At 36.3% G+C, this 25853-nt stretch overlaps 1 protein-coding gene across 6 annotated transcripts in view; it reads left to right on the forward strand.

The window, feature by feature from the left end:
- The window catches only part of LOC110198228 (BOS complex subunit NOMO1), an 80614-nt gene that overhangs the window by 24173 nt on the left and 30588 nt on the right, over window positions 1–25853 (forward strand). For 5 of the 6 annotated variants that reach the window (XM_020972409.2, XM_020972411.2, XM_020972412.2 and 2 more), the window contains 17 exons: window positions 566–702; window positions 2072–2159; window positions 3269–3332; window positions 5427–5522; window positions 8289–8501; window positions 8586–8668; window positions 9277–9436; window positions 9589–9715; window positions 13149–13262; window positions 13850–13977; window positions 14641–14782; window positions 16516–16599; window positions 17534–17644; window positions 18665–18766; window positions 22153–22272; window positions 23945–24037; window positions 24296–24397. In XM_020972409.2, the coding sequence (XP_020828068.1) occupies window positions 566–702; window positions 2072–2159; window positions 3269–3332; window positions 5427–5522; window positions 8289–8501; window positions 8586–8668; window positions 9277–9436; window positions 9589–9715; window positions 13149–13262; window positions 13850–13977; window positions 14641–14782; window positions 16516–16599; window positions 17534–17644; window positions 18665–18766; window positions 22153–22272; window positions 23945–24037; window positions 24296–24397 (1964 nt within the window). Of the gene's footprint in view, window positions 1–565; window positions 703–2071; window positions 2160–3268; window positions 3333–5426; window positions 5523–8288; window positions 8502–8585; window positions 8669–9276; window positions 9437–9588; window positions 9716–13148; window positions 13263–13849; window positions 13978–14640; window positions 14783–16515; window positions 16600–17533; window positions 17645–18664; window positions 18767–22152; window positions 22273–23944; window positions 24038–24295; window positions 24820–25853 lie in introns of those variants that run through there. The other variant, XM_020972414.2, reaches the window with a different exon arrangement.

Below are 25853 nucleotides of genomic sequence, written 5' to 3' on the forward strand. Positions count from 1 at the left end.
TTGTGTTAACTGCCAAAGTTTCGTAGGTTGCTAAGGCTAAAATTACCTAGTAGCTAGTTTCTCTGAACTTAGCCAGTCTGGTTCTTGTACATTATTCTATTACTGGGCTCATACTTTGAAACCTTTTTGACTTAGTAGGAACTTCTAGTATTTGTACTCCGTTGGCATAACATTTGTGCAAGGGCTGTCTCAAGAGGTATAGTAGGTTCCCCCTCACATGAAATCTTCAGGTGGGTGCATGAGGATAACTACTGGAGTATGATGTTATAACTATGCATTGTACTAGATAAGTTCATGTCTTCCAGTGTTGAGATTATCTGTTTTTTTGAGAAGCCAGTACTACTTCTTTACCATAATGAGGCATCTATGTAGGATTTTAGTACAATTTAATTAAAATTTATTGAAATTCTTTCTTACAGCCTGATTTTTTTTAACCAGGCCAAGTCTGATTTATTTTTTGCTAATTTTAAGGACAGAAGATCATTATCTTTTTTTTTTCCCCCAAGAAAGATACTTCATTAATGTTATATATGGTATTGACTGCCGTGCTTTTTTCCCCCCCCAGTAAGTATTATGCACGAGGATTGGTGCTGGAAGAATAAAAGTCTAGAGGTGGAAGTTACAGAAGAGGATGTGTCAGGGATTGAATTTAGGCAGACTGGCTATATGCTAAGATGTTCACTTTCTCATGCAATTACCCTGGTATGTATGGAATGTGGGAGATACTCTCATTTAGAGTAGAAAGAGGGGCAGCTAAGTGGCACAATGGATAGAGAGCACTGGCCCTGGATTCAGGAGGACCTGAGTTCAAATCCAGCCTCAGACACATACCACTTACTAGCTGTGTGACCCTGGGCAAGTCACTTAATCCCATTGCCTAGCCAAAAAAAAAAAACAAAACCCAGAGTAGAAAGAGCAATAGACTATTGTTTCTAAGAATTTTGTTGCTTTGGAAAAATTACATTGTGTCTCAGTTTCACTGTCATTTTACTTACCTCTCATAGGTGTTTTGAGAAATGATAATTAGGAAGCAGCTTAAGTTCCTTTGGGAAAAGATACCTATATTAATTTCATATAATTACTTGTCCAGAGTTAACTCCTCAGTTTTGGGAGGTAAAACATTTTTTGGAGGTGAACTGGATGAGAAGCTTTTTGAAAATAAATTAAGAGGCAACTGGGTGACACAGTAGATAGAGCACTGGGGTCAGGAGGACCTGAGTTCAAATGTGACCTTAGATGTTTAACTAGTTGTGTTACCCTGGGGAAGTCAATTGTCCCTTTTGCCTCCAACAAAAAAAAAAAAGGTTAATACTTACAGTTTTTTTAAGCTCTAAATCACTTTATTCTTAAAGTGTTGAAAAAGATTGTTAGAAATTAATTTCTTTCCATAAGAATAGGCCCATTTTTTTCTTTTACAAGCATATGCAAATTTTTAGTGTGCAATATAAGCAGCTTTGGCAAATTTTATCCTGTGTTTGTTGTTCATTTTGTGCAGAGCAAGGAAAAGTTTATAAGTTCCACAGTGGTGCTTTTTCCTCTGATGGCCTGCTTTCTGGGCTAATTGACATTGGCAAATCTGACCTCAACTAGGAGAATAACACCATTGCATTTCTGAAGCTCGGATTGTCCAAAACTCATTAGCTTTAACATTTTTTGACACCAGTAGGTGTCAGGTAGCTTGAGATGTGAAAAAAGTAAATGACTAGTTACACCACACATTGCAGAAGTTGAGAGTGGAAACTAGCATTCTTAATTCTTGTATGTTTTTCTAACAACTTAGCTATACACTTAGAAATAGTTATAATGGTAGAAATTAATAATAGTAATTATCACCTAGCCAGTAGGTAATGATACCGATGCACAGGAAAAGAGATTATATTTTTGTGGGAGTCTATGCAGGTATTAAATTTGGATTTGGCTCAGAAGTTCTTCAGTGATAAATAGGCTTAATATAAACATGTTATCAGTAGGTCTTGAACATAAAGGGTGTCCCTTTCTATATAAACATTACCAATTGTCTTAGTGTCCCTCTATTTCCTGGTAAATCATTGTGTTGTCTTTGGTCCCTTAGGAATTCTATCAGGATGGAAATGGACCTGAGAACGTGGGAATTTATAACCTATCCAAAGGAGTGAACCGATTCTGTCTGTCAAAGCCTGGTAAGTTTAGCAGGATTAATATTGCTGCTAGTTAGAATGATTGATTTTTGTTTTGTTTTGTTGTGTTTTGTTTTTTTGTTTTTGGCTAGGCAGTGGGGTTCAGTGACTTGCCCAGGGTCACACAGCTAGTGAGTGTTATGTGTCTGGGGCCGGATTTGAACTCAGGTCTTTCTGAATCCAGGGCCGGTGCTCTCTCCACTGCACCACCTAGCTGCCCCTGGTCAGAATGATTGAAACTCACCAGAGAATGATCTTTAAGGCAGCTTTCTTTCTTGGCTTTATTTGCATTTTAACTATCAGTTTTCAGTGGCAGTGAGTTTTCTGCTTCATGGAAGGAGCAATCACTTAAATGGATTAAATTAGATAATTTGCACTGAACTCTTCAATTTTTATTTACATAAAAATAGTACCACATGTTTAAATGATCATAATATTTATGAGCATATACATCATTCCTTCTAAAGGTTAACTGTACTGGTGATTAACTGATGGGTCAGTGTGATAAGAATAGTAATTTTGGTTAATCTTATTTAGGTTCAGGAATTAGTAACCAGGAAATTGGTTCTTGATGGTACAGGCAAGAAGGAGTTGCCAGATGTTTTCATCCTCCTAAAATTGGTTTTGTTCTGCTGCTAAGTCAGAAATTATATTCTACTGCTGAATTTTGCAGACTACTATTGCAAAAGCATTTTCTGTGACTGTACTTATTATAAAATTGCATACATATTTCTAAGACAGAAAAACTTTGCAAAAGATTACACAGTACAAATTTGTCTTTGACAGTTGAGAAAAAGATTTTTAGAAGTTGAAATTTGTTTTCAAGCATTTTGCAATAGAAACCAACTTTTTGATTCTTCTGTTGCATGTCTAGGAGCTATAGCTATACTACATTAAGTTGTTAAGTTACAGAAAATCTAAAGTATATTACTAAACTATTGAAAAGGTTTAAGTCATTAGGAATACTAGTTAGATAGTGGGGAAGATGCTTAGTTGGTATTTCTAATTCTATTGTCAAATGTTACAAGTTAGAGACTCTAACTCTGTATTTAATATGTTGACTCAGAAATAGGTTATTATTTCTGAAAATAATTTTTTCTTTGTTTTCAAAGGTGTATACAAAGTGACCCCACGATCTTGTCACCGGTTTGAACATGGATATTATACTTATGACACGTAAGCTTCACTTGCTTATAAAATGTTGCATACTTTGCAAGCATTTTTTTTTTAAAGAGAAGAACATGTAGTTTAATCTGCATTCCAAATCTGTTAGCTCTCTATCTGGAGGTGGATAGCATGTTTCATCATGAGTCCTTAGAAACTGTGGTTGATTATTGTGTTGATCAGAGTTGTTAAGTCTTTCAAAGTTGATTGTTGTTCAGTTGTTTTTATTTGTATCTCTTTGTGATGACCCTGTTTGGGATTTTCTTGACAAAGATGCAGGGGTGGTTTCGCATTTCCTTCTTCAGATGAGGAAACTGAGGCAAACAGGAGATTCACCCAGAGTCATAGAGCTAGTAAATGTCTGAGGCCAAATTTGAACTCATGAAGATCAATCTTCCTTACTCCAGGCCCAGCACTCTATCCAGTGCACTACCTAGCTGCTTTCCAAGTTGATTATATCTCTATAATACTACTGTTATTGTACAACATGTTCTTCTGGTTCTTCCTTCACTTTACATCAATTCATAAAATCTTTCCAGGTTTTTCTGAAACCATTCGCTTTATCATTTCTCACAGCATAGCAGTATTTCATCACATACATATAGTATAACTTGTTCAGCCATTGCTCAGTTGATGGATATCTCCCCAGTTTCCAGTTCTTTGCCACTATAAAAAGAGTTACTATAAATATTTTTGTACATATAAATCCTTTCTTTTTTTGATCTATTTGGCATATAGCCCTAGCAGCAATATTGCTAGCTTAAAGGATGTGCATAACTTTTGGGAATAATTACAAATTGTTTCCCAGAACAGTTGGACTAGTTCACAGCTCTACCAATAATGTATTAATGTACCTGGTTTTCCACAGTCCCTCCAGCATTGTCGTTTTCCCTTTTTGTCAGCTTTGTCAATCTGATGGGTATGAGGTGGTACCTGACAGATGTTTTTAATTTTCACTCCTCCAGTTATTAATGCTTTAGAGCACTTCTTCATATGGATATTGATAGTTTGAATTTCTTTCTCTGAAAATTATGTATTCATTTCCTTTGACACATTTATTAGTTGGGGAATTGTTCTTTTTTTTGTAAATTCTCTGCAAATTTTTAGAAATGAGACCTTTATCAGAGAAATGTGCAGGCACTTCTTAAGAAGATAATGAACAGTGGTTCTCTGTTTCCATTGGGAATAGAAGGAATTGTTTTATTTGCAGCAGGAAGAATTTAAATCATTTATAAGAATTTTTCTAACAAGGGTTGTGAGACATTAGTATATATAGCTGAGAGAATACCTGATAAATCTTCTTTCTTGAAGTTTAAGAAAAGGATAGAAAAGCCTATGGAGTATGGCTTAAATGCAGAGTGCTTTTTTTTTTCAATTTATTTATTTATTTTAGTTTTCAACATTTGCTTCTGTAAGATTTTGAGTTCCAAATTTTCTCCCCATCTCTCCCCTCCACTCACCCCAAGACAGCATGTAAATTGATATAGGCTGAACATATACATTCATATTGAATCTATTTTCACATTAGTCATGTTGTAAAGAAGAATTAGAACCTATGGGAGAAACAACAAGAAAAAAGAAACAAAAAAAAGAGACAGCAAATAATATGCTTCAGTTATGCATTTTTGATCATGAGTCTTTTGGAGTTTTTTTAGTTCCTTACATTGCTAAGAAGAGATGAGTTTATCAAAGTTAGTTATCACACAATGTGACTATTACGGTGTACATGTTCTCCTGGTTCTGCTCACTTCAGTCAACATCAGCTCATAGAAGTCTTTCCAGGTTTTTCTGAATTTTGCCTAATGCAAAATTTGAGTCTGTTCAGTTTGTGTCTACATAACTCATTGGACAAGATTTATTCAGCTCTTTCTTTTATATACTTTCAGGTTGTTTCTGTGTTTTTGAGCTGTGTTGACATTGAAAGAATTTTTGTTTACAATGCTTTTTATTTTTGTATTAGTGTTTCATTTAAGAGATATTTTATTTCAAAACAAAATAGCTCAACAAGATAAGAAAGGACAGTAAGAAAGATTACCAGAAATGGGTTAGTCCTTTGGGAGTTACTAGGTATTACTGTTTGGTTCAGTTCTTCTTTTTGGTTTACAGGTCTTCACCCAGTATCCTGACATTAACAGCGATTCGGCACCATGTTCTTGGAACTATCACCACTGACAAACTATTGGATGTTACTGTGACCATTAAGTAAGGCTAATGTGGAGTTGAGTGGTTGGGAGAGGGGAAGCTGAGGAGTCTCATTTATAGAATTTTGGAGCTGCAAGGGAGCTTTAGAGACAATCATTTTATAAATGTCAAAAGTAATACCTAAAGAACTTAAATGGCTTTTTGCCCCAAGTCACGATTAGCTAGTGGCATATTAGAACCTAGGTTTCTACCTTCCATATGCATTGTTCTGCTAGCTCACTTCTGTTAAATGGCATTAACGTTTTTTCAGCCTTTAAGACAAGTCAATTGTATCTTATGTTTCATCTTGAACTCTACTTGTGCACAGAATTACACAGTGTTTTCATTCATCTTAGTTCAGGTTTTAGGGCAGACTGTTCTCTTAATTTTCCCTCCTTTAAACCTTTTCTTTTAAAGCTTGTGAATTGGAGGTGAAGCCTCATGGCTAAGCTTATGAAAACAAAACTATAGTTCAGGTTATGTCCACCTATCTGTGTTACTCAAAAGGGACTGCTGATTTATCTGCTGTTAAGATGTTGATGTGGAGTCAATGATGCGCATCTGATCCCTTAATTTTCTAGAGAATTTAAAGGCAATGAATCTTTGTCAAATGAAATTTAAATATAATCATTGTTTTTGTCTTTCTTGGAGGCCTATTTTTGGCTAATACTTTGTGCTTTCTTCTCAGTAGTGGTAGCAGCTTTTTTTTTTTGCTAATTTTCACTCCTTTAAAATAGCATTTATATGTCCTCTGAGTTTTTTGTAGTATGAGTTATATTCCAGAACAGAAAGGTCAGGGGCAGCTAGGTGGCACAGTGGATAGAGCACCGGCCCTGGATTCAGGAGGACCTGAGTTCAAATCTGGCCTCGGACACATAATACTTACTAGCTGTGTGACCCTGGGCAAGTCACTTAACCCCATTGCCTAGCAAAAACAAAACAAAAAAAAACAACAAACAAACAAACAGAAGAGAAAGGTCAAAGTCATACTAGGATGGAAACAATATACCAAAGATCATGGTATAATTAAAAATGGATAGATTAAGTTAATATTAAATATAGTCTAGGCATAGTAGTCATTTAAAATTTTTTCTATGAAAAAATGTAATGGAATTTCAGAGTTCTTCCATCCTGTACGTAAACAAGATTCCTTTCTATAAGATATCTAGTCTGTGATTATCCAGTCTGTGCTTGAAGACCTACAATGAGAGGCAACCCACTGTCTTCTGAGGCAGCCCATGTTTTAAGGTAGTTCTGTTTGTGAGGAAGTTGCTTTCCCCTCTTTCTCAGCCACATTCCTTGAAAAAGCTGTTTACGTTCTGCTCCTCCATTTTTTCTTCCCTTCTCAATTTTGCAATCTGGTTTCTGACATCATTATTCAGTTCAAGATGCTTTCTATCAGCTTTAACTCAGTCCTTGACTCTTGAATTCCACGCTTCCCTGTTCCATTAATTTTCAGCCTCCTTGATGTTTCTTCTCCATGGGTTTCTGTGATAGTTCTCTCACTTGATTTTTCTTTTACCTGACTGCTTCTTTACAGTCTCCTTTGCTAAATCAGAATCCAGGTCACTTCTCCTAACTCTGTGTGTACTTCAAGGCCCTGCCCTGGGCCCTTTCTTTCTCTCCATTCTCTCTTTTGGTGATGTCATCAGCTCACATGGGGTTGATTATCATCTCTGCAGTTGATTCCTGGATCTATATATATCTAGTTTTTCTGTCTTTCCTAAGGTCTAGTCCTGATTGCTAATTGGACATTTCAAATTCAGTGTCAAAAGCCAACATTTCAAAAAAAGAACTTAATATCTTTCCCACCAGACCCACCATTTCCCAAATTTCTGTATTTTTTTCACCACCATCCTGCTAGTCACTCAAGTTTACAATGTAGGTGCCATCTCTAACTACACATTTATTTACCCAACATATTCTGTCAGTTGCCGGATCATGTTTTTTTCCTTCATAACATTACAGTGTCTCCTTCCTCCTTCCTTTTCGTATCACCTTTGCCCTCTATAATCATGATAATATGAATTGTTTTCCGGCTTTAAGTTTCTCCCCACTCCAATTTTCCACACAGCTGCCAAGATGATTATCCCCAGGTTTGACTATATCACTTCCCAACTCTACTTCAGTGATTCCTAACTACCTCTTGGTAACTCATTTATTGTGCTTTACAACCTGACCCCAGTTTTCCCTTCTAGCCTTTTGTGCATTACCCTTCATATACACTACATCCAACCAAACTATCTTCTTAATGTTCTTCACACATCTGACTTCATTTGCCATCTTGGTGTTTTTGTGCTGGCTGTCCCTAATGTCTGCAATTCACTTTTTCCTTACCTCTTCTTAGAATCCCTAGTCTCTTCCATAGCTGAAGTCAAGACTGCCTTTTAACATAAAGTCGTTCCTGATTCCCCTTCCCCTTCCAGCTGGTATTTATTCACTTCCCTCAAAAATTATCTTTTTTATATTTTGTATCTGCATTGCATATTTTGATATATACCTGTTATCGACCCAGGTTAGATTATAAGCTTCTTGAGAATAGGGACTATAACCACTTTACTTTATATCCCCAGCACCTAGCATAGTTGCTGGTATATAGTAGGTGCTTAATAAATGCTTGTTGATTGATTGAAACCCTATTTCTTAGTTATGGAACTAGTCAGCCACCGTCTAGCTGCTTCTGACTTACCCAAGAATTAAAATTTATAGAAGCAAAGTCCCAAAGCAGTCTATTGGTAAGAGAGATTAAATCACTCAATATGAGTTCTGTTCCCTTTCTTTTTTCAGGTCCTCAATTGACAGTGAACCTGCCTTGGTTTTGGGCCCCCTAAAGTCTGTGCAGGAGCTCCGTAGGGAACAACAACTGGCTGAAATTGAGACTCGCAGGCAGGAAAGAGAGAGGAATGGCAAAGAAGAAGAAGGAAGGACAAAACCCCCAGTACAGGAGATGGTGGATGACCTGCAGGGTCCTTTCTTATATGATTTCTCTTATTGGGCGCGGTGAGTCGTTTTACTCTAAGTCCCTGTTTTCTTGCTGAAACAGGGAAGAGAAATGACCAATGTTAACTCTCTTAATTGTTTTAGATCTGGAGAGAAAATCACTGTTACACCTTCATCTAAAGAACTCCTCTTCTATCCTCCTTCAGTGGAAACAATTGTTAGTGGAGGTAAACTAAAACCCATTGTATAAAAAATGCATTTTAGCTGTTAAACTGTGGATATTTTGCTTTATGGAAAGGGGTGATTCTTTTTTTGAAATTAGAAATTATCAGGTGGTGCTAGTGGTAAGAAAAGCCACCTTTAAGAAGCAAAGTATATTATAATTTATGTTTTTAAATTCTGTAGGATCTTTCTTCTTTTTCTGGGAGTTAGTAGCAAACGTTGTTAAAAGTGGAAACAGAATAAATAATTCTTTTTTATGGAAACCTTCTGTTCCTTTAGAAGTAGTTTTTCTTTGCTTTTTGGGGATATCATATTGTTCCGTCATACATTTTTATTCGTTGTTGTAAAAGTATAAATTGTTGCTTAGCTTTGTACTCTGGTCAGGAAGCTTTATATTTCAGTGTTCTAAATAGTTCTTTTCTTTCCATGTGGATCTTAGCTTAGTTTCTTTTGGACCTCGGTTTTTCTCTTTGTTAAGTGGGCATGTTAGCAATGATCTACCTGCCTCAGTCTTAAGAACTGTATAAATCCATCCTTATTAAATTTGATTGCTGCATTTCTTAGATATTATAGAAACATAGAATTATCTTGCTCTTCTCTCCTTCCCCTTTAGAAAGCTGCCCTGGGAAACTGATAGAAATCTATGGAAAAGCAGGCCTGTTCTTGGAGGGCCAGATTCACCCAGAGTTAGAAGGGGTTGAAATAATCATTAGCGAAAAGGGAGCCACTTCTCCACTAATAACAGTGTTCACTGATGACAAAGGTAGCTATAGGTAAGCACCTGAAATGGAAGCATTTGCATCTGTACAGTTTTTTTTTTAACTGCTTTTCTAAAAGAGCTAGGAAGCAGAGTTCCCTTGGATTGGGCCATACGGCCTAAATCTCTTTAAGATTAAAAGCAAATCCTTTTTTTTTTGTCTTTAAGTGTTGGACCATTGCACAGTGATCTGGAGTATACTGTAACGTCACAGAAGGAAGGATTTGTTTTAACTGCACTCGAGGGAAGTATTGGAGACTTCAAAGCTTTTGCCTTGGCAGGAATAACTTTTGAGGTATTGTTCTGGTGCTTGATCTTAAGATTTCGTGTTATAAATAAATTAGATGATTCAACTGATATAGAGTATATTTGTCAAGTTATTGAATACAGAATGTTCTTATGTTAGCAGAGTGGTTAAATCTGGAATACCATTGAATTTAGGATATTTTCTGTATGTTTTGGAAAGTGTGTCAAGTCTCCAGTCCCTCCGTGACCTGTAATACCAGATTGTGGTTTTTCTTTGTATCTTACTTATAGTGTCTTGCCATTTTAATTGTTATTTTGATGGAGTATGATATTTTTAAAAAATTGTCCTTTTTGTTGAATCTGGAGATCTCTGAGTGAGAGTACATTTCTTTTTGTATCTAAAGCTTTGAAACAACCATATTGTGGTTTATAACATATACTTAAGGAAATTTCAGATACTCAAATGTATGTGATCTCAGCCATGAAGCAGATTGTAACTTGTCCATTTGAGTGATTCTTCTCTGTGCCTCCCCAAAGTTTGACACAGAGTCTACCCAACATGGTGGAGGGTTTTCTAACCTTCTGACATATCAGGGATACCACTGGAACACTCTGACTGTTCATCTCTCAGCCGTATGACCAGCTCATCCTTTCTTTCTATTGTACGATTGTTTTGTTGGTGAATTTCATTTTTCTTTTTCAGTTCCTATTGGTTTTCTGTTTCAGTCTACTCAAACCCATTGAGAGTATGGATTATTTCATTCTTTGTACTTGTATCCCTAGCTTCTAGCACAGTACCTAGCACATAGTAGATGCTTAATAAATACTTGTTGATTGAGCAGTCTATCATATATCTCTCCAAATGATACATATTTCAGGGTTTTTTTGGAGGTAGTCATGTCTCACATTTTGCTGCCAAATATCAATACTTGTAGAAGTTTGTTTTCAAAAGATGGGCTTTTGCTTTCATGGGGAAACTTGAGGTTGGTGAAAAAGCTTTGTGATTTCTTGAAAGCAATCTGGCCTGCTTCTGTCCTCTTTTTCAACTTTGGACCCAAGTTCCATATGTACCATCTGTCCCATATATGCATACTGTAGGATATAGGGTTTCTGTCTTCGAAAGTATGTTGAAATTTGGGTAATATATGTTCTTCAATCACTTGGCTTTTCTTATTTGGATGGAGTGATAAACAGCAGTCTTCCAAGAGGCTTTGCAACGTTCTGGGGCTTGGAACGCAATGTCATTCGCAGACAGGAGTATCCATAGGACCTTACTGTCCAGAGGGAATCCCTTGTCAACCTGAGCTCTGGTCCTAGAGTCAGGAAGACCTGAGTTCAAAAGTGACCTCAGACACGTACTAGCTATGTGAACTTTGGCAAGTCACTTGAGCTTTGTCTACTTCAATTTCATCATCTGTAAAATGCAAAGAATGATGGCATCTACCTCCTAGGGGTGTTGTGAAGATCAAATAAGATATTATTTGTAAAGCATTTAGCAGTGTCTGGCACATAGATGCTTAATAAATGCTTGTTTCCTTCCCTTTCCCCTATTACAATGATGAATAACTGTGCTTCATCTATTATTTATCTTCAGAGAGTCATCATTGAAAAGTTTTATTTCAGTAGTAATGTTTTCCAAGAACTCTTAAATAATTGTGAATTATGGGGGCAGCTAAATGGTGCAGTGGATAGAGCACCGGCCCTAAATTCAGGAGGACCTGAGTTCAAATGCTGCCTCAGACACATAACACTTAACTAGCTGTGTGACCCTGGGCAAGTCACTTAACCCCATTACCTAGCCCCCCCAAAAAAAATTGTGAATTATGTATTGGAGATACCTTGTAAAACAGGATAGAAAACAGTGTTTTCTTCACTGAATCAAATTCTTTTTCATAATCAAGAAACAGGCAAAATGGGATCTTACATATTCTACCTCTTTTGGTTAATTGTGAAGTGGGTAAAGACATGGAACAGTGTTGCTTTTTTCAATGACCAAAATGTTTTTTCTCCCTCCCACCTCAAGCCCCACATTTGGGGGAAAGAAGAAAAACAAAACCCTAAAATTCTTTGTTACCTTGCACAAAGAGTCTGCCTCTTGGCCAGGAGGTGGTTAACATACTTCATCATTGGACTTCTGGAATTGTGGTTGGTCATTGCATTGCTCAGAAGTCTCAGGTCTTTCAAAGTTGTTTGTCTTTATGATATTGTGATTGAAAAAATTATTCTGGTTATTTCATTCTGCATCAGTTTATACAGGTTTTCCTAGGTTCTCTGAAACTATCCCTTTAATCATTTTTTATAGCACAATAGTATTCCATTATATTTATTTACTACAATTTGTTCAGCCATTCCCTAATTGATAGGCACTGCCTTAGCTTTCGGTTCTTTACCACCACAAAAAGAGCTGCTATAAATATTTTTGTCGATTCGGGCCCTTTTCCTCTTTCTTTGATTTTTATGGGGATATACACTTAGTAGTGGCATTATGGGTCAAAGGACATTATACACAGTTCAATTTTGGGGGACATAGTTCCAAATTGCTTTTTAGAATGGCTAAACCATTTCAGAGTTCTACACAGCACACTGATATACATTTATCATTTTCATTTTTTGTTAAATTAGACATCCTAGTGGATGTGAAGGGGAACCTCAAGATCAACCAATATCTGTTAAGTGCCTACTATGTGCCAGGCACTGTGTTAAGCACTGGGAATATAGAAAGAGGCAAAAGACAGTCCCTGCCCACGAGGAGCTTACAGTCTAATGGGGGAAGACAACATGCAGACAAATACATATAAAGAAAGCATTTGCAGGATGAGTAGGAAATAATTAACAGAGGAAAGGCACGAGAATTAAGAAGAGTTGGGGAAAGGGAAGGCTTCCAGTAGAAGATGAGATTTTAGTTGGGACTTAAAGGACTACAGGGAGATCATAGGTAGAGTTGTTTTAATTTTCATTTTTTCTGATTATTTGTGATTTGGAGCATGTTTTCCATGTGGCTTACTGTTCAAGTCTTATGTCAAATCCTACCTTCTGCAGGATAATTATCCCAGTTCCCTTAGCAATTAGAGCCTTCTCCTCTGAGATTGCTTTTTCTCTACTCTTAACATATCTTATGCCTATCTACTTATTTACCTGTCTCCCCCATTTTAATGTGACAACCCTGAGGGCGGGAACCATTTTTTGCCTTTCTTTGTATTCCCAGCACTTGGCACAGTTCCTGGCATAAGTGTTTTTTGACTGATTGATTGACTCACTCAAGGATAATGACTACACAACAACAATAATAATAATGTTAAGAATAATAGCATTTATATGGCACTTTATTTCATCCAGTCCTCAGAATAATCAGATAAGATACTATTAACCTTTGGCCCATGCTTCTGCCTGAACAATGTTGCAATTTCTCACCATTTTCACTGAGAAAGTCATTCATAGTTAGTATGAAATAACACTATTTTGATGTTGCTTTATTACAACAGATAAAATCTGAAGATGACCAACCACTTGCTGGAGTACTCTTATCCCTCAGTGGGGGTGTGTTCCGGTCCAACCTTCTGACTCAGGACAATGGGATGCTGACCTTTTCAAACTTGGTAGTGTATTCATGTTTAATTTGCTGCTATTTGCTTGTAGGAGAAGGCAGAGATGTGTTCATCTTGTAAATATGAAGAGGAAACCTAACTTGTAGTGTTTCAGATCCTCTAGAGACGAAATCCAATTAGAACATTGTTAGTACCAGAACTTCAGCTGCTGATTCATGTTTCTCTCTTTTTCTTGCCTTTCACCTGTCACAAAGATGTTGTAATTACTTACCCTGGCCACAGCTCCTTCTCCTACATATCTCCCATTGTTTCACAGCAGGATTGCAGTGTTTATGATCTTGAGTATTGTAAGGTAGTTGTTTTTTGTGTTTCTTTTCCAGAACATGTGCCACATATTGAAAAAACAGCACTCAAATAAGTCACTAGTATATCCTCAGAAAGTATAATAGCCATAATGTCAGTCCTGTGGAGGGGAACTGTCCACAAAGATAGAATAGGGGTGATCTTTCTTAGCCTGTTAAGAGCCAGGAGAGCTATATTAGTAGTAGTTCTGACCTCGCTGACTGAAGTTTTCTTCACTCTCATTGGGTTGAAAATACTGTAGCACAAACCTCCCATTTTTGGTTGTTTCTTGGCAGAGCCCAGGGCAGTATTACTTTAAACCCATGATGAAGGAGTTTCGTTTTGAACCTTCCTCACAAATGATTGAAGTGCAAGAAGGGCAGAATCTGAAGATCGCCATCACTGGTTACAGAACAGCTTATAGGTAAGTGACCCTGGGTCTCACAAACAAAGCTCTGAACATGATGGCAGTGTGCCATGTGGAAAGCAGGCATTGAGCATCTTCCCTTATTTCTGTAAGAGTGTTTTTTGGAGGAAAAGGAGGACGTGTTTGGAGTTGAAAAAATGATTTTTTGACCAGACTTGTCTTAGAATAGCTCTTTTGAATCAGTCGGCTTGAATTAAATTGAAGAGAGAGTTGTGCTTTTGGTGGAACTATGTGTGGAATGAACATTTTGTTGTGAACAAAAGACTGATGGGAAGGGGTTGGAAAATTGAGGATTTTCTAGAGAAAATGTAATTTTGGAAAGTTGAAATTAATTAATTTTTGCTTTCGTAAGTATTCATTATCTGGAGAAAATTTACATTTTATTACAATTTTTCAAGGGCTTTGGAAAAATGTTTAAAAATAAGAATTGATTATAACATACAGTGATCAATACAGGAAATATTTAGAAGTAGACCACATAATTAAATTTGCTTAGTTTGTTGGAAACTTTGAGTATTTTGTACTGTTTTGTTCTGTAAATTTTATGCTCATTTTTTTCTGTTATCAAGCATAAGTCATTTTATCTGAAATCCTTTATCTGTTGTAGAATACTATGGAATGCTCACATGCTCCTTTTTTCCTTCCTCCTCTTCTTTCTAGTTGCTATGGTACAATTTCTTCTCTAAATGGGGAACCAGAACAAGGAGTTACTGTGGAAGCAGTAGGACAGGGTGATTGCAGTATTTATGGGGAAGATACTGCAACTGATGAAGAGGGAAAATTCAGACTTCGAGGCTTATTGGTAAGAATCAAACTTCTTTATTATACTTTCTGTATTTCTTTGCATCATCTTATTTAGCGAGATGGTTGGATATTACTGTTTTATTTTGCTAAATGTTTTCTTTGATGCTTGACATACATCCACCTCTCAAGATTTTGTGTGTCCTGGATATGGAATGAGGCATTTATTTTCACACTTGGCAAGTGTGTGGATTTGTTTTACTTAACTACACTTATTTGTTTATAAAGAAGGGTTCTTCTGTTGGAGGTGCCATGGGGGATGCCATTGGGAAGTGACAGTGATAATTTAAAAATAGCATCAATAAAACCTTTAAAAAGAAAAAAGAATTGCAACTTCAAGTTTGCTATTTTACCCAAGATTATCATGGATGAAGATATATTGTTCAAGAACTCCACAAGAAATTGTGACCTAGGGTTATGAGCAGAATCAGGTTTTTGTCATTGAATCTTTTTATGAGGCATGCCTTTTATCAAAGCCTAGAAGTTAACTTTACACAATTAAACAGTATTGCTGAGAATAAAGGCAGAGCCCCTGTGTTCTGCCATAGGTTTTGAGCCTGAGCCAGGGCATTTGGTGTGTTCTCCAGGCATGGAAATGATAAAATATCATCTATTCCACCCTGGTTTTGTGATAGTATCTTAGAAAATATCTACATCTTTTGTTTTTAACATCACCTTCTAAATGTCTAAATACATCCCTCTTCTACCCAGTGAACTATCCCTTATAAAAGACATTGAAAAAGAAAGAGAGAAAAAAAGGCATTTCAGCCAAATCAATCAATACATTGACTATATCTGAGAATGTACTCAGTATTCTGTATCCATAAGTGTAAAATACATCCATCTCTGCAATGAAGGGAGATTATAATTATATGTTCTTAATTTACACTGTTGTAATTATTATGTATATTATTTTCCTGATTCTTCTTACTTTGCTCTACATCAGTTTATTATATTCCCGTGTTTCTATGAATTCTTTTTTATTATTTCTTGGAGTGCAGTAGTATTGCTTTATATTTATGTTCTACAATTTAACATTCCCCAGTTGATAGGCATCTACTTTCTTTACAGTTTTTTGCTACTACACAAAATGCAGCTATGAATATTTTACTATATCTGTCTCTGAACTCTTTTGCTTCTAGCAGTTGCATCTGGGTCAAAGGGTATAGAATTTGATCCACTTTTTAAAAGTATAATTCCATGTTGCTTTCCAGAATGGTTGGACAAATGCACTGCTCTTGCTGTGCTAGTTTTCATCTTATTCTTGTCAGACTCACAATATTTCAGAAATTTTTTGTTCAAAGATACAAATAACTATTTGGAGTGAGATTGTTTCAGATCCTAGATGAACCACAAAATGTGTAACTGGTGATCAGAAATTGGTTGGTCCCATGGTTGGTTTTAAGGTAACTTTTCTAATGATAATAATTCAGATTTATATAATGTTTTTAAAAGTTTACAAAGTATTTTCTTCACAACAACTGTGTGAAACAGGTAATTCAAGCATTAGTCCCAGAGAGGTTAAAATAACTTTCCCAAAGTCGTCTAGCTAGTAAATTTCAGAGCTGGGATTAGATTGCATGTTGAGTGTTCTTTCCACTCTACCAGAATACCCCTCAGTAGAAGGTTAACAGATTTTATGCATTGGGGAAGAAATAATACCTTCTTGGTTAAGGCCAGAAAGCATTGCATGTACTGAACTTTTTCAGGATTTGTCATTGGTTTTATTTGCAGCCTGGATGTGTATACCATATCCAGCTCAAGGTAGAAGGTAATGAACATATTGAAAGAGCCCTCCCTCAGCATCGAGTAATTGAGGTAAGGCATTTAACTCTGCAGTGAATCTTTTAATGATTAGCTCATATACTAAAACATTGAATTAACTACCTGCATTTCAGGTAGTTTGGTGACTTTAGATCTTAATAAAAGGTTCTCTTAGGATAATATTTCAATATAAATAGTACTTATAGGATGAAAAAGTATAATATTAGCATCATTAGAACAATTAATTTTGATAAGAAATTTAAACAGTTGGTTCCTCTCCCTCCAGCTGTAAGTTTCTCAGGGAATTTAAAGTATGTGCTTATGGAGCTTTTCAGATCAAGGACATGAAAGAGAACATTGGTTTAAATGGTAAAGGATTGCTTCATTGTTGTTACCCAATTTTCCCTTATCCAAATGAATTTTTCACTTATCTCTTGACTTCCAGGAAAGGTTAATTAGCCTTCCATTAGATGGACAGTTTTTTTGCAGTGAAGGTCATTATTCAAACTGAATTGTCTAAGTAAAGAAGTATATATTAAATTCAGCGAAAAGCAGGTCAGGATTTTCATGTAGGACGTTTTTCCTCTAATCTCTGTTTCCTGCTTTCTCTCCTCCCACAAGGCTAATTTGCTAGCCATGAGGGCATGGTTAAGAGAAAAGTAACTGACTTGATTGGATTTGTATTTTGTACTTGTTGTTCTAAGGATAGAGTCTAAGGTAGCAAAGGTAGCATGTGGTACTCTGATTTGAAAAGGACTGTGGTGGCTGACAAGTTCAGGTAGTGGTTCATACTCAAATATTTTTGTATATTTTTTTTTTCTGAAAGAGAGGAATAGTAGTTTTCTTTAGATCAGTAAATAAGTCTGTTCAGCTCCATTAGCATACACAGTTTTTTGATATAAAGTAAATTTCAAGAATTCACATAACTGGAAGTTATTTTCTTTGGTTAATTCTTAATGCTGTGCATTTATTCTTTAATATATTTTAGGTTGGTAATTCTGATATTGATGATGTAAATATCATAGCTTTCCGTCAGATTACCCAATTTGATTTAAGTGGAAATGTGATCACTTCTTCTGAATATCTTCCTTCATTATGGGTAAGTTTAAGTCTGTGTTTTTAATATAAATTTGGTTTTCTTTGACTTTAAGATGAGTAGGAGCCATGATTAGTGACCAGCAGACTATTGCTGAAATACTAAGTATGTTCCTAAATTGATTAGAGAAATTGATATAAAGTATGGCAATAGTTAAAGTTAGTATTTTAATTTTTGATTATAGCACTGTTAGAATTAATATAGGCACTTACTGAGTTTTTAAAAATCAAACTGATCTGAGCCCAGATGACCACATTTGTCTACAGTTAGTCTTTGTGCAAATTGTAGAGGAAAGCTGATGAATAATCAATATAGTGTGGGGCTTAAAGCAGAAGGACAGTGTTAAGATGATTTAATACCATTTGCTTACTTAGCTTTTTGCTAAAAGGTTCTTTTCATTTAGTGTTTTTACAATTTTATAATTGCAGATTGATTTGAAAGGAGTTTTAAGATTTAATTCTGTTGACCATCTGTCTTTCATAAAATGATGGAAAACTGGCAGTTTAGACTGACAGAAAGTATAATTTTGGCCTTATCATTGGGTAAGGATAGGCTAGAGCCTTCATAGTGCTTAGCATCTGCCAAGACTATACACAGCTCTTCCCTATGCTCCTTTGCTCACAGTTCTGAGGACAGAAAGTGGGTCCATTAGCCTGAGAAAAACAAAGCACATTTTTTTAAAGCCCCACTTAAGTGCTTCTTGAGGCAACAGAGGGAACGAAATGTAGTTTAGAAGTACTTTTTTAGGTTTTAGGTGGAACATGATTTTGAAGCAAAGAGATGAGGAAGCCTTAAATTTCTATGAATCTCACCTTGTCAGGGCTTCAGATGATTGATCAGGGTACTATAAATTACTTGCCTGACTTGGGCATTTCCTTATTCAAATCACTATGCTTTTAAAGAATCCCTTTTCTTAAGAATTAAGATATCCTCAGGATGTCAAAAATGTGAGTCCTATTCCGGATTCAAAAGCACTCTGAAATGCTTTCCTTCTTTGATCACTTATTGTTTTTATTCTCACAGGTAAAGCTTTACAAAAGTGAAAACCTCGACAATCCAATTCAGACGGTCTCTTTGGGCCAATCTCTCTTCTTCCACTTCCCACCATTACTTAGAGATGGAGAGGTAATAGAGATTACTTGATTTTAATTTTTGGTTTTGTTCTTGTTTCCCCTCTACCAAAAAAAAATTATGAGCATAAAATACAAAAATGTATGGAGTGAAGACTCCTTTGCCAAAGGAATAACCAAAGGATTACTGAATGCTCTGTTAGTCAAGAGGGCTCGGATTATCTTGTTAATATAAAAATGTTATTTCTAATAAGAAATAGGCCACCTGTTTTGGGGATTGAGAGAACAAACTTCAAGGATTTTTTGGATCATTTTAATGGTATAGACTCATAATCTGAGATGTCTTTGAGAAGTCTCAATTTATCAATTGAGACAATGATTTTTTAAAAAAATTTCTTTTTTTAAATTAATTTATTTTTAGTTTTCAACATTCACTTCCACAAGATTTTGAGTTCCAAATTTTCTCCCCATCTCGTCCCTCCCCCCACCCCAAGATGGCATGCGTTCTGAATACCCCTTCTCCTAATTTGCCCTCCCTTCTATCTCCTCCCCCCTTCCCCCTTCTCTTATCCCCTTCCCCTTCTATTTTTCCTATAGGGCAGAATAGATTTCTATACCCCATTGCCTATGTATCTTATTTCCCAGTTGCATGTGGAAACAGTTTTTAACATTTGTTTTTAAAACTTTGGGTTCTAAATTTTCTGCCTCCCTTCCTCCCCACCCACCCTCATTGAGAAAGCAAGCAACTCTATACAGGTTATACATGTGTAATAATGCAAATCACTCCCATAGTAGTGATGTTGTGAAAAACTAACTATATTTCCCTTCATCCTGTCCCACCCACCCCCATTTATTCTGTTCTCTCTTTTGACCCTATCCCTCCTTAGAAGTGTTAGCTTCTCATTACCCCCTCCTCCAATCTGCTGTCCCCTCTATCATCCTCCTGCTCTCTTATCCCCTTCACCTCTGTTTTCTTGTAGGGTAAGATAGATTTACATACCCAATTGAGTGTGTATGATATTCCCTCCTTAAGCCAAATCCTATGAGAATAAATCACTCATTCCCTCTCACCTTTCCTCATTTCCCCTCCACTGTAAAAGCCTTTTCTTGTCTGTTTTATGTGAGATAATTTACCCCATTCTACCTCTCCCTTTCTCCTCCTCCCAGTATAATCCTCTCTCACCCCTTAATTTTATTCTCCAGATATCACCCCTACATCTTCAACTCACCCTGTGCCCTTTATTTATCTGTCTCTCTGTCTATCTATCTATCTATATATACATACATAGAATTTTTCCCTCTCCATTTACCCTAATACTGACAAAGGACTCATGAGTTACAAATACCGTCTTTCCATGAAGGAATGTAAACAGTTCAACTTTAATAAGTCCGTTATGATTTCTCTTTCCTGTTTACTTCTTCATGCTTCTCTTGAGTCTTGTATTTGAAAGTCAAATTTTCTATTCAGCTCTGGTCTTTTCATCAAGAATGCTTGAAAGTCCTCTGTTTCACTGAATGTCCATTGTATCCCCTGAAAGATTATACTCAGTTTTGCTGGGTAGGTGAGAGGCAATGATTTCTAATTGATAAGGCCAAATTTCTTGGCTCTTTTCCAAATCTAACCTGTCATCATATTCTATGGGATGATATAGTAGCTTTTCTATATGAAATATAACTAAAAGATAATTTGATGGTTACAGGGGTGGGGAACTTGTGGACTCGAGGCTTCATAGACCAAATCTCCTTAATTGTTCTGTGAAGTTTGGATTTAGTCAAAGGGTTGCACTTAAGGACGTAGAGGACCACTTGTGGCCTTGAGGCTGCAGATTCCCCACCCCTGGTTAAAAAAAAAATAAGTATTTCAGAATTTATATATCCCAAGCAAATATTTTTCTTAAATTAGGGTCCTTGGGACTCTATGTATACTTATTACAGCAATACTGCCATTACTTTAAAACATTTGTTTCAAAAAAAATTAAATCTACCCTCTTTGGACAATATTTGGTCACTGTTAAGGATACTTAAGAAAATGTGCTGTAGGCTATAATAACAGTTCTCAAAGAAGAGTTCCAAAAATGTTTTAAGCAAAACAATTTGAGGAAAAGGAGAAGAGAATGAGCCCTAGGTTGGTCACTGCCCTCTGTGGCCAGAGCCCTCCACTTCTATTCCTTTTAACCTGTGATGTCTCTGCCATCATCACTATGCTCCAGAGATGCTGAAGGTAATGCAGAGGCTACTGTTGTTTTCTAACCCTGCTCCTCTGAAACTAGAATCCAAACCCAGAAAGGTTCTTGAAGAGAAGATAGAGATGTCATCCACAAGGGAAAGGCTGGCACAAGGATGGAACTAGCCCTGCGGAACAAGAAGGTGCCAAAACAAAACAAGCACAGATAACTGAAAGTGTTAGAAAACTATAATTCTAGCGGCAATACAGTTTGAAACACTGTTTTTAAAATAAAGCTTCATTAAAATGTTGAATTTGCTTTACTTTTAAAAAAATGTTCCTTTGTTTTAAATAAGTTTTGTTAATATCTTTTTTTTAACATCACCTATATTTTCCAATGTAGTACTCTCCCAGAGAACTATCCCTTATTAAAATGAATAAAAAAGAAGGGAAAAATTTTCAGCAAAACTAACCAACATATCAGGAAAATCTGTCATTTATAGGGAATGTTCTACACTCATACTCTTCTGCTTCTGCAAGAAGTGGAAGGGAGTTGACTTTGTATAGCTCTTCCTTGGGGCTGATCTTGGACGTTTTAATTCTGTGGCATTCAATTTTGAGTTGTATTATTGTTCTTTCCATTTATGTTGTTATAGTCGTTGTGTGTATTTGTTTTCCTTGTTCTGCTTACTTTACTTTGTATCATTTCACCTAAGATTTCTCATGCTTTTCTGTATTCATCATATTCGTGATTTTTTGCAGCACAGATAAATATTTTAAATTGTATGTCTTAGAATCTGTTTAGCCTTTCCCCAGTTGATTTTGTTTCCAGTTCTATGCTACTACAAAAAGTTCTGCTGTGAATATTTTGGTATATATGAAATCTTTTTGTCTTTTGTCCCCTTGGAGTATATGCTTAGCAGTGGAATCTCTGCATCAAAAGGTTTGGACATTTGAGTTCCATTCCTCCTCGCCTCTTTTCCCTCTTTCCCCCTCTCTCTTTTTAAGCATAAATTCCACGTTACTTTTCAGAATGGTTGCACCAATTTGCAGTTCAGTCAATAGTGTGTTAGTGTGCCTATCTTCTCATAGTACCCCCAGCATTAAGTATTCCCATCTTTTGCCATTTTTAGCAGTTTGCTGGGTGTGAAGTTAAATCTCGAGTTGTTTTTTGGTTTTCATTTCCCTTTTTGGTGATTTGGAACAGTCTTTTCATGTTGGTTTAAACCTGCCTATAGTTATTGATGATGGTTTTTTTCTTTTTTTTAAATGGACAGAACTATGTTGTATTACTGGACTCTACACTATCCAAATCCCAGTACGACTACACCTTGCCTCAGGTTTCTTTCACTGCCATTGGATATCACAAACATATTACTTTGATTTTTAATCCTACAGTAAGTAAAAGGAGAATTTTTTTTAATGGGAGAGAAAAATATGTGAAAATGTAAAGACTTTAGCTGTTTAACATAGATTTCTTAAGCCAAGTGATACTTGTGGGGTTTTTGTTGCTGTTGTGGTTGTTAATTTTTGGTTTTCTAAGTCAGTGTACTCCCCAGCACCTTCTATTTGAGTTGACACCACTACACTATCCTGTCTCTCAGGTAGTAGCTAACATTTATATAGTACTTTAAACTTTGCAAAGTACTTTACACACATTGTCTTTTGAACCTCCCAGCAACTGTGGGATTATAGGTAATATGGCAATTGTCGTCCTTATTTTACACATGAGGAGCTCAGACCCACAGAAGTTAAATAACTTGTAACCAATAAGCATCAGAAGTGAGATTTGAACCCAGGGCTCTCCTGACTCCATATCCAGTACGCTCATATGCAGTACACTACTCCTTGACTGAGTATTTTAATAGAGTCTGGTCAAATTCCTAACCTGTAAAGTGAAGGAACTATGCAGTTGTATGAGGTGTTTTCAGTAGAGCTTCAAATTCTGGGAGTTTGGAAACCATATTTTAGGTGACAAAGGGATGAAATGGCTAACATATTCCTCTCAGCCCCAGCAGTGTTAGAAAATGCCAGAGATGATCATTTAGATGAATTCTTTGTCTCTGCCTTGGTATACATCCAAACCCTTGGTGAAATGGCACTGATGGATTAAGGATGCAAATATGCCTGAGTGCTTCCTTGCCAACAGAGCTGAAGCAGAACAGTCTCTGGAACCTGGGACACTTAGGGAGCTAGTGTCAGGTAAACAGAGATGCCTTTTGGTGATAACCCTGCAATCAAGCCCAGCTTATAATGCATCACCTTTGAAAGACTGGGAAGGTGAGCCAAACAAGAGCTGTCTATAGGAGTGATAGACTTAGTAACTGGATTTCTCTATTATACTAATCAGGCAAAGGCAGCATATGTGTTAACCTGTCGAGCATTTCTTAAAATCAGCAAGTATGTAACATTAACCAGTGCATCATCATAACTTCTTTTTAATCATTCGATTGTATTTACTTTAATGCAGGTAACTAGTGTTGCTATAAATACAAATTTCTTGGCATTAGGACATAGGAAACTAATTTTTTGGGCTTTGTTCTTTAATATATGCTTTTGGGAAAAGTCAGTTCATATATCTGGGACTCATTTTATCCCTCTATAAAATGGGGTTGAAAATGTTTTTCATCTGGCTATTTTGAAAAGCATTGATAGGTAGTACCTATACTGGATATTCCACAAGTCTTAGTGAAGTTTTAAACTATTAAAGATTAAAATTATACTAAGACTTTTTGGACACTCTGTATATAGCTTGAATCTCTTGGAGGGACTGGAACTGTGATTTTATTAGAAAATAGGGATCTCATCGGTGAAGAAACTGCCTTTACCAATGCAGATTGGTACCTTCTCTATAACTTATAGTCTTAGAGAGCTGCCTGCAGCTCCAGGAAGTTAAACAACTTGTCCAGGGTCACACAGCCAGGACGTGTCAGAATCAGGACTTGAACCTAGGCCTTCTTGGCTTTAAGGCCAGCACTCTGTCCAGCACACCACCCTGCCAATAGGTAAAAAGTAAATGTGTATGGTATTATGGATAATTTAGTAATGAACTTTTCTCGATATTTTTAGAGGAAATTGCCTGAACAAGATGTTGCCCAAGGATCTTACATCGCATTGCCCCTGACATTGCTTCTGTTGCTAGCAGGTTATAACCATGATAAGGTAGGAGTTCTTTAATTCATCAAGAGTAGTTAAAAATGGTGGGCTGGAGGTTTGAGTTAAGGAGAACTTTCTTCCTCATTTGCTTTTGAAATGTCAGCTAAAGAAGGCCCAGCTTGAGTAAGATGTGAAAATGCCTAACAGCCCTCAGAGGTTCTAGGAAAAGAGAGGTGAATGTTTGTTACTAAATGTCACTTGGCTGAAGAATTTGGGCTCCTTTTAGGTTTTTTTTATTCCCATCCTGTTCTCTGTCTCTTCTAGCTTATTCCTTTGTTGTTGCAATTGTCAAGCCGACTGCAAGGAGTACGAGCCCTTGGTCAAACTGCCTCTGACATTGGTGCCCCAGAAGATGTAAAGAGACAGGTAAAGAAGCAGAAGACTCGTAGGACATGAAGAGAAAGACATGTTACCTAGACTTGGACCTAGACCAGGCTGGAGGCTGAAGCACTTTGGAAGCAAAGCCTCCGACTGTACTGTGTGTTGGATAAATGATAGATTGCAGAAAACTTAAGAGAAATTTCTGTTTGTTCCACAGCTCTCTCTCTCTCACTCACTGAAGCTGTACTTTCTCTTTCAATCTCTATGACCCGTTGCTGTTTTAAAATCAAGAGTGGCATGGAGGGACCCCCTTTCACTCTGCTGAGCACATATTTTGGAATTGAAGATAATTTATTTTTTGTCATGGAAATATTTTAAGCTCTGCTGGTGATGTGAGAATGTAACTCTTACCTTCTACATTAATTTGCAAGAGGAATTCCAGTCCAATAAACAAGATTCTCAGTTTCTTTAAGAGTGTAATACTTGGGGGGGGGTTATTTTTTTTTCTTTCTGATTTTATTTTATATGTGGGACCTGTTTAAGAAATAGCCTATATCCATTCCAGAAAGTTATGTTGATTTCAGGTAAACAGTAAAACTGGATTCATATTCCATCTAGTCTCAGATATGATTTAGATAATATCATATAGGATGTGCACAGGAATTTTAAGTTACGAAGTTAACAATGCTTTAATGGCATTGGCTTCATTTTTCTTGGTTGGTAGTTAAGTTGCTTTAAACACAACCCTAAATAGGAGAATGAGAGAAAAGTAAGGTTAAATGTAGCATATGAGTCAATGGCAAATAGGATGGAATTGAGGAGTTTTCTGCCTGTTGATGAGTCAGTCCACTTAAGTGGCTTTTGAGTTTCCAGCTATTAGCTGGTTTTGCATGTGTTGTCTGCTTTTTACCTTCAAAGATTATGAATTTTATATTGAAAATCTTGTGACAGATACAATACTCATCCCATTTCTGAGTGTTTTCTGAGTATTGCTTCATATGGATGCCCAGAAACATTCCTTTTAAATGTTAATGGGGCTTTTTATTGACATGGTGTAAAGGTTAAGAGCTTGTGAAAGATACAAGTAAATGTCAATGAATTCTCTGCAATTCCTGATATGACCATTGAGTGGCAGTGTTCAACTTTTGAATGATCGGAAATTATAATAGACTTCTATTTTAATATCTATATGGCATTTCATTTTGAAAGTTGAACTGAATCAGATGTAAAAACTTTCTGCCTTGAGTTTTACAATTTTCATGCAGGAGTCCTTCGATCCTCTTGTCAGAAGTAAGTCATAATTAGAGATAATGATTATAAATAACAATTTCTCACACTTAGGTTGTGCTTTAAGATGTACAAAGCATTTTCCTTGTTATAACTCCATGAGGTTGGTAGTACAAATATTATAACCCTTATTTTGTGGATGAGGAAACCACAGATTCAAGGAAGTGATGACATCAGTCACGCAGCTTGTGAATGTCAGAGGCAAAATTCATAC

This window comes from Phascolarctos cinereus, unplaced genomic scaffold (assembly GCF_003287225.1).
Source record: "Phascolarctos cinereus isolate Bilbo 61053 unplaced genomic scaffold, phaCin_HiC Scaffold_4;HRSCAF=312, whole genome shotgun sequence".
In the NCBI taxonomy this organism is placed as follows: Eukaryota; Metazoa; Chordata; class Mammalia; order Diprotodontia; family Phascolarctidae; genus Phascolarctos; species Phascolarctos cinereus.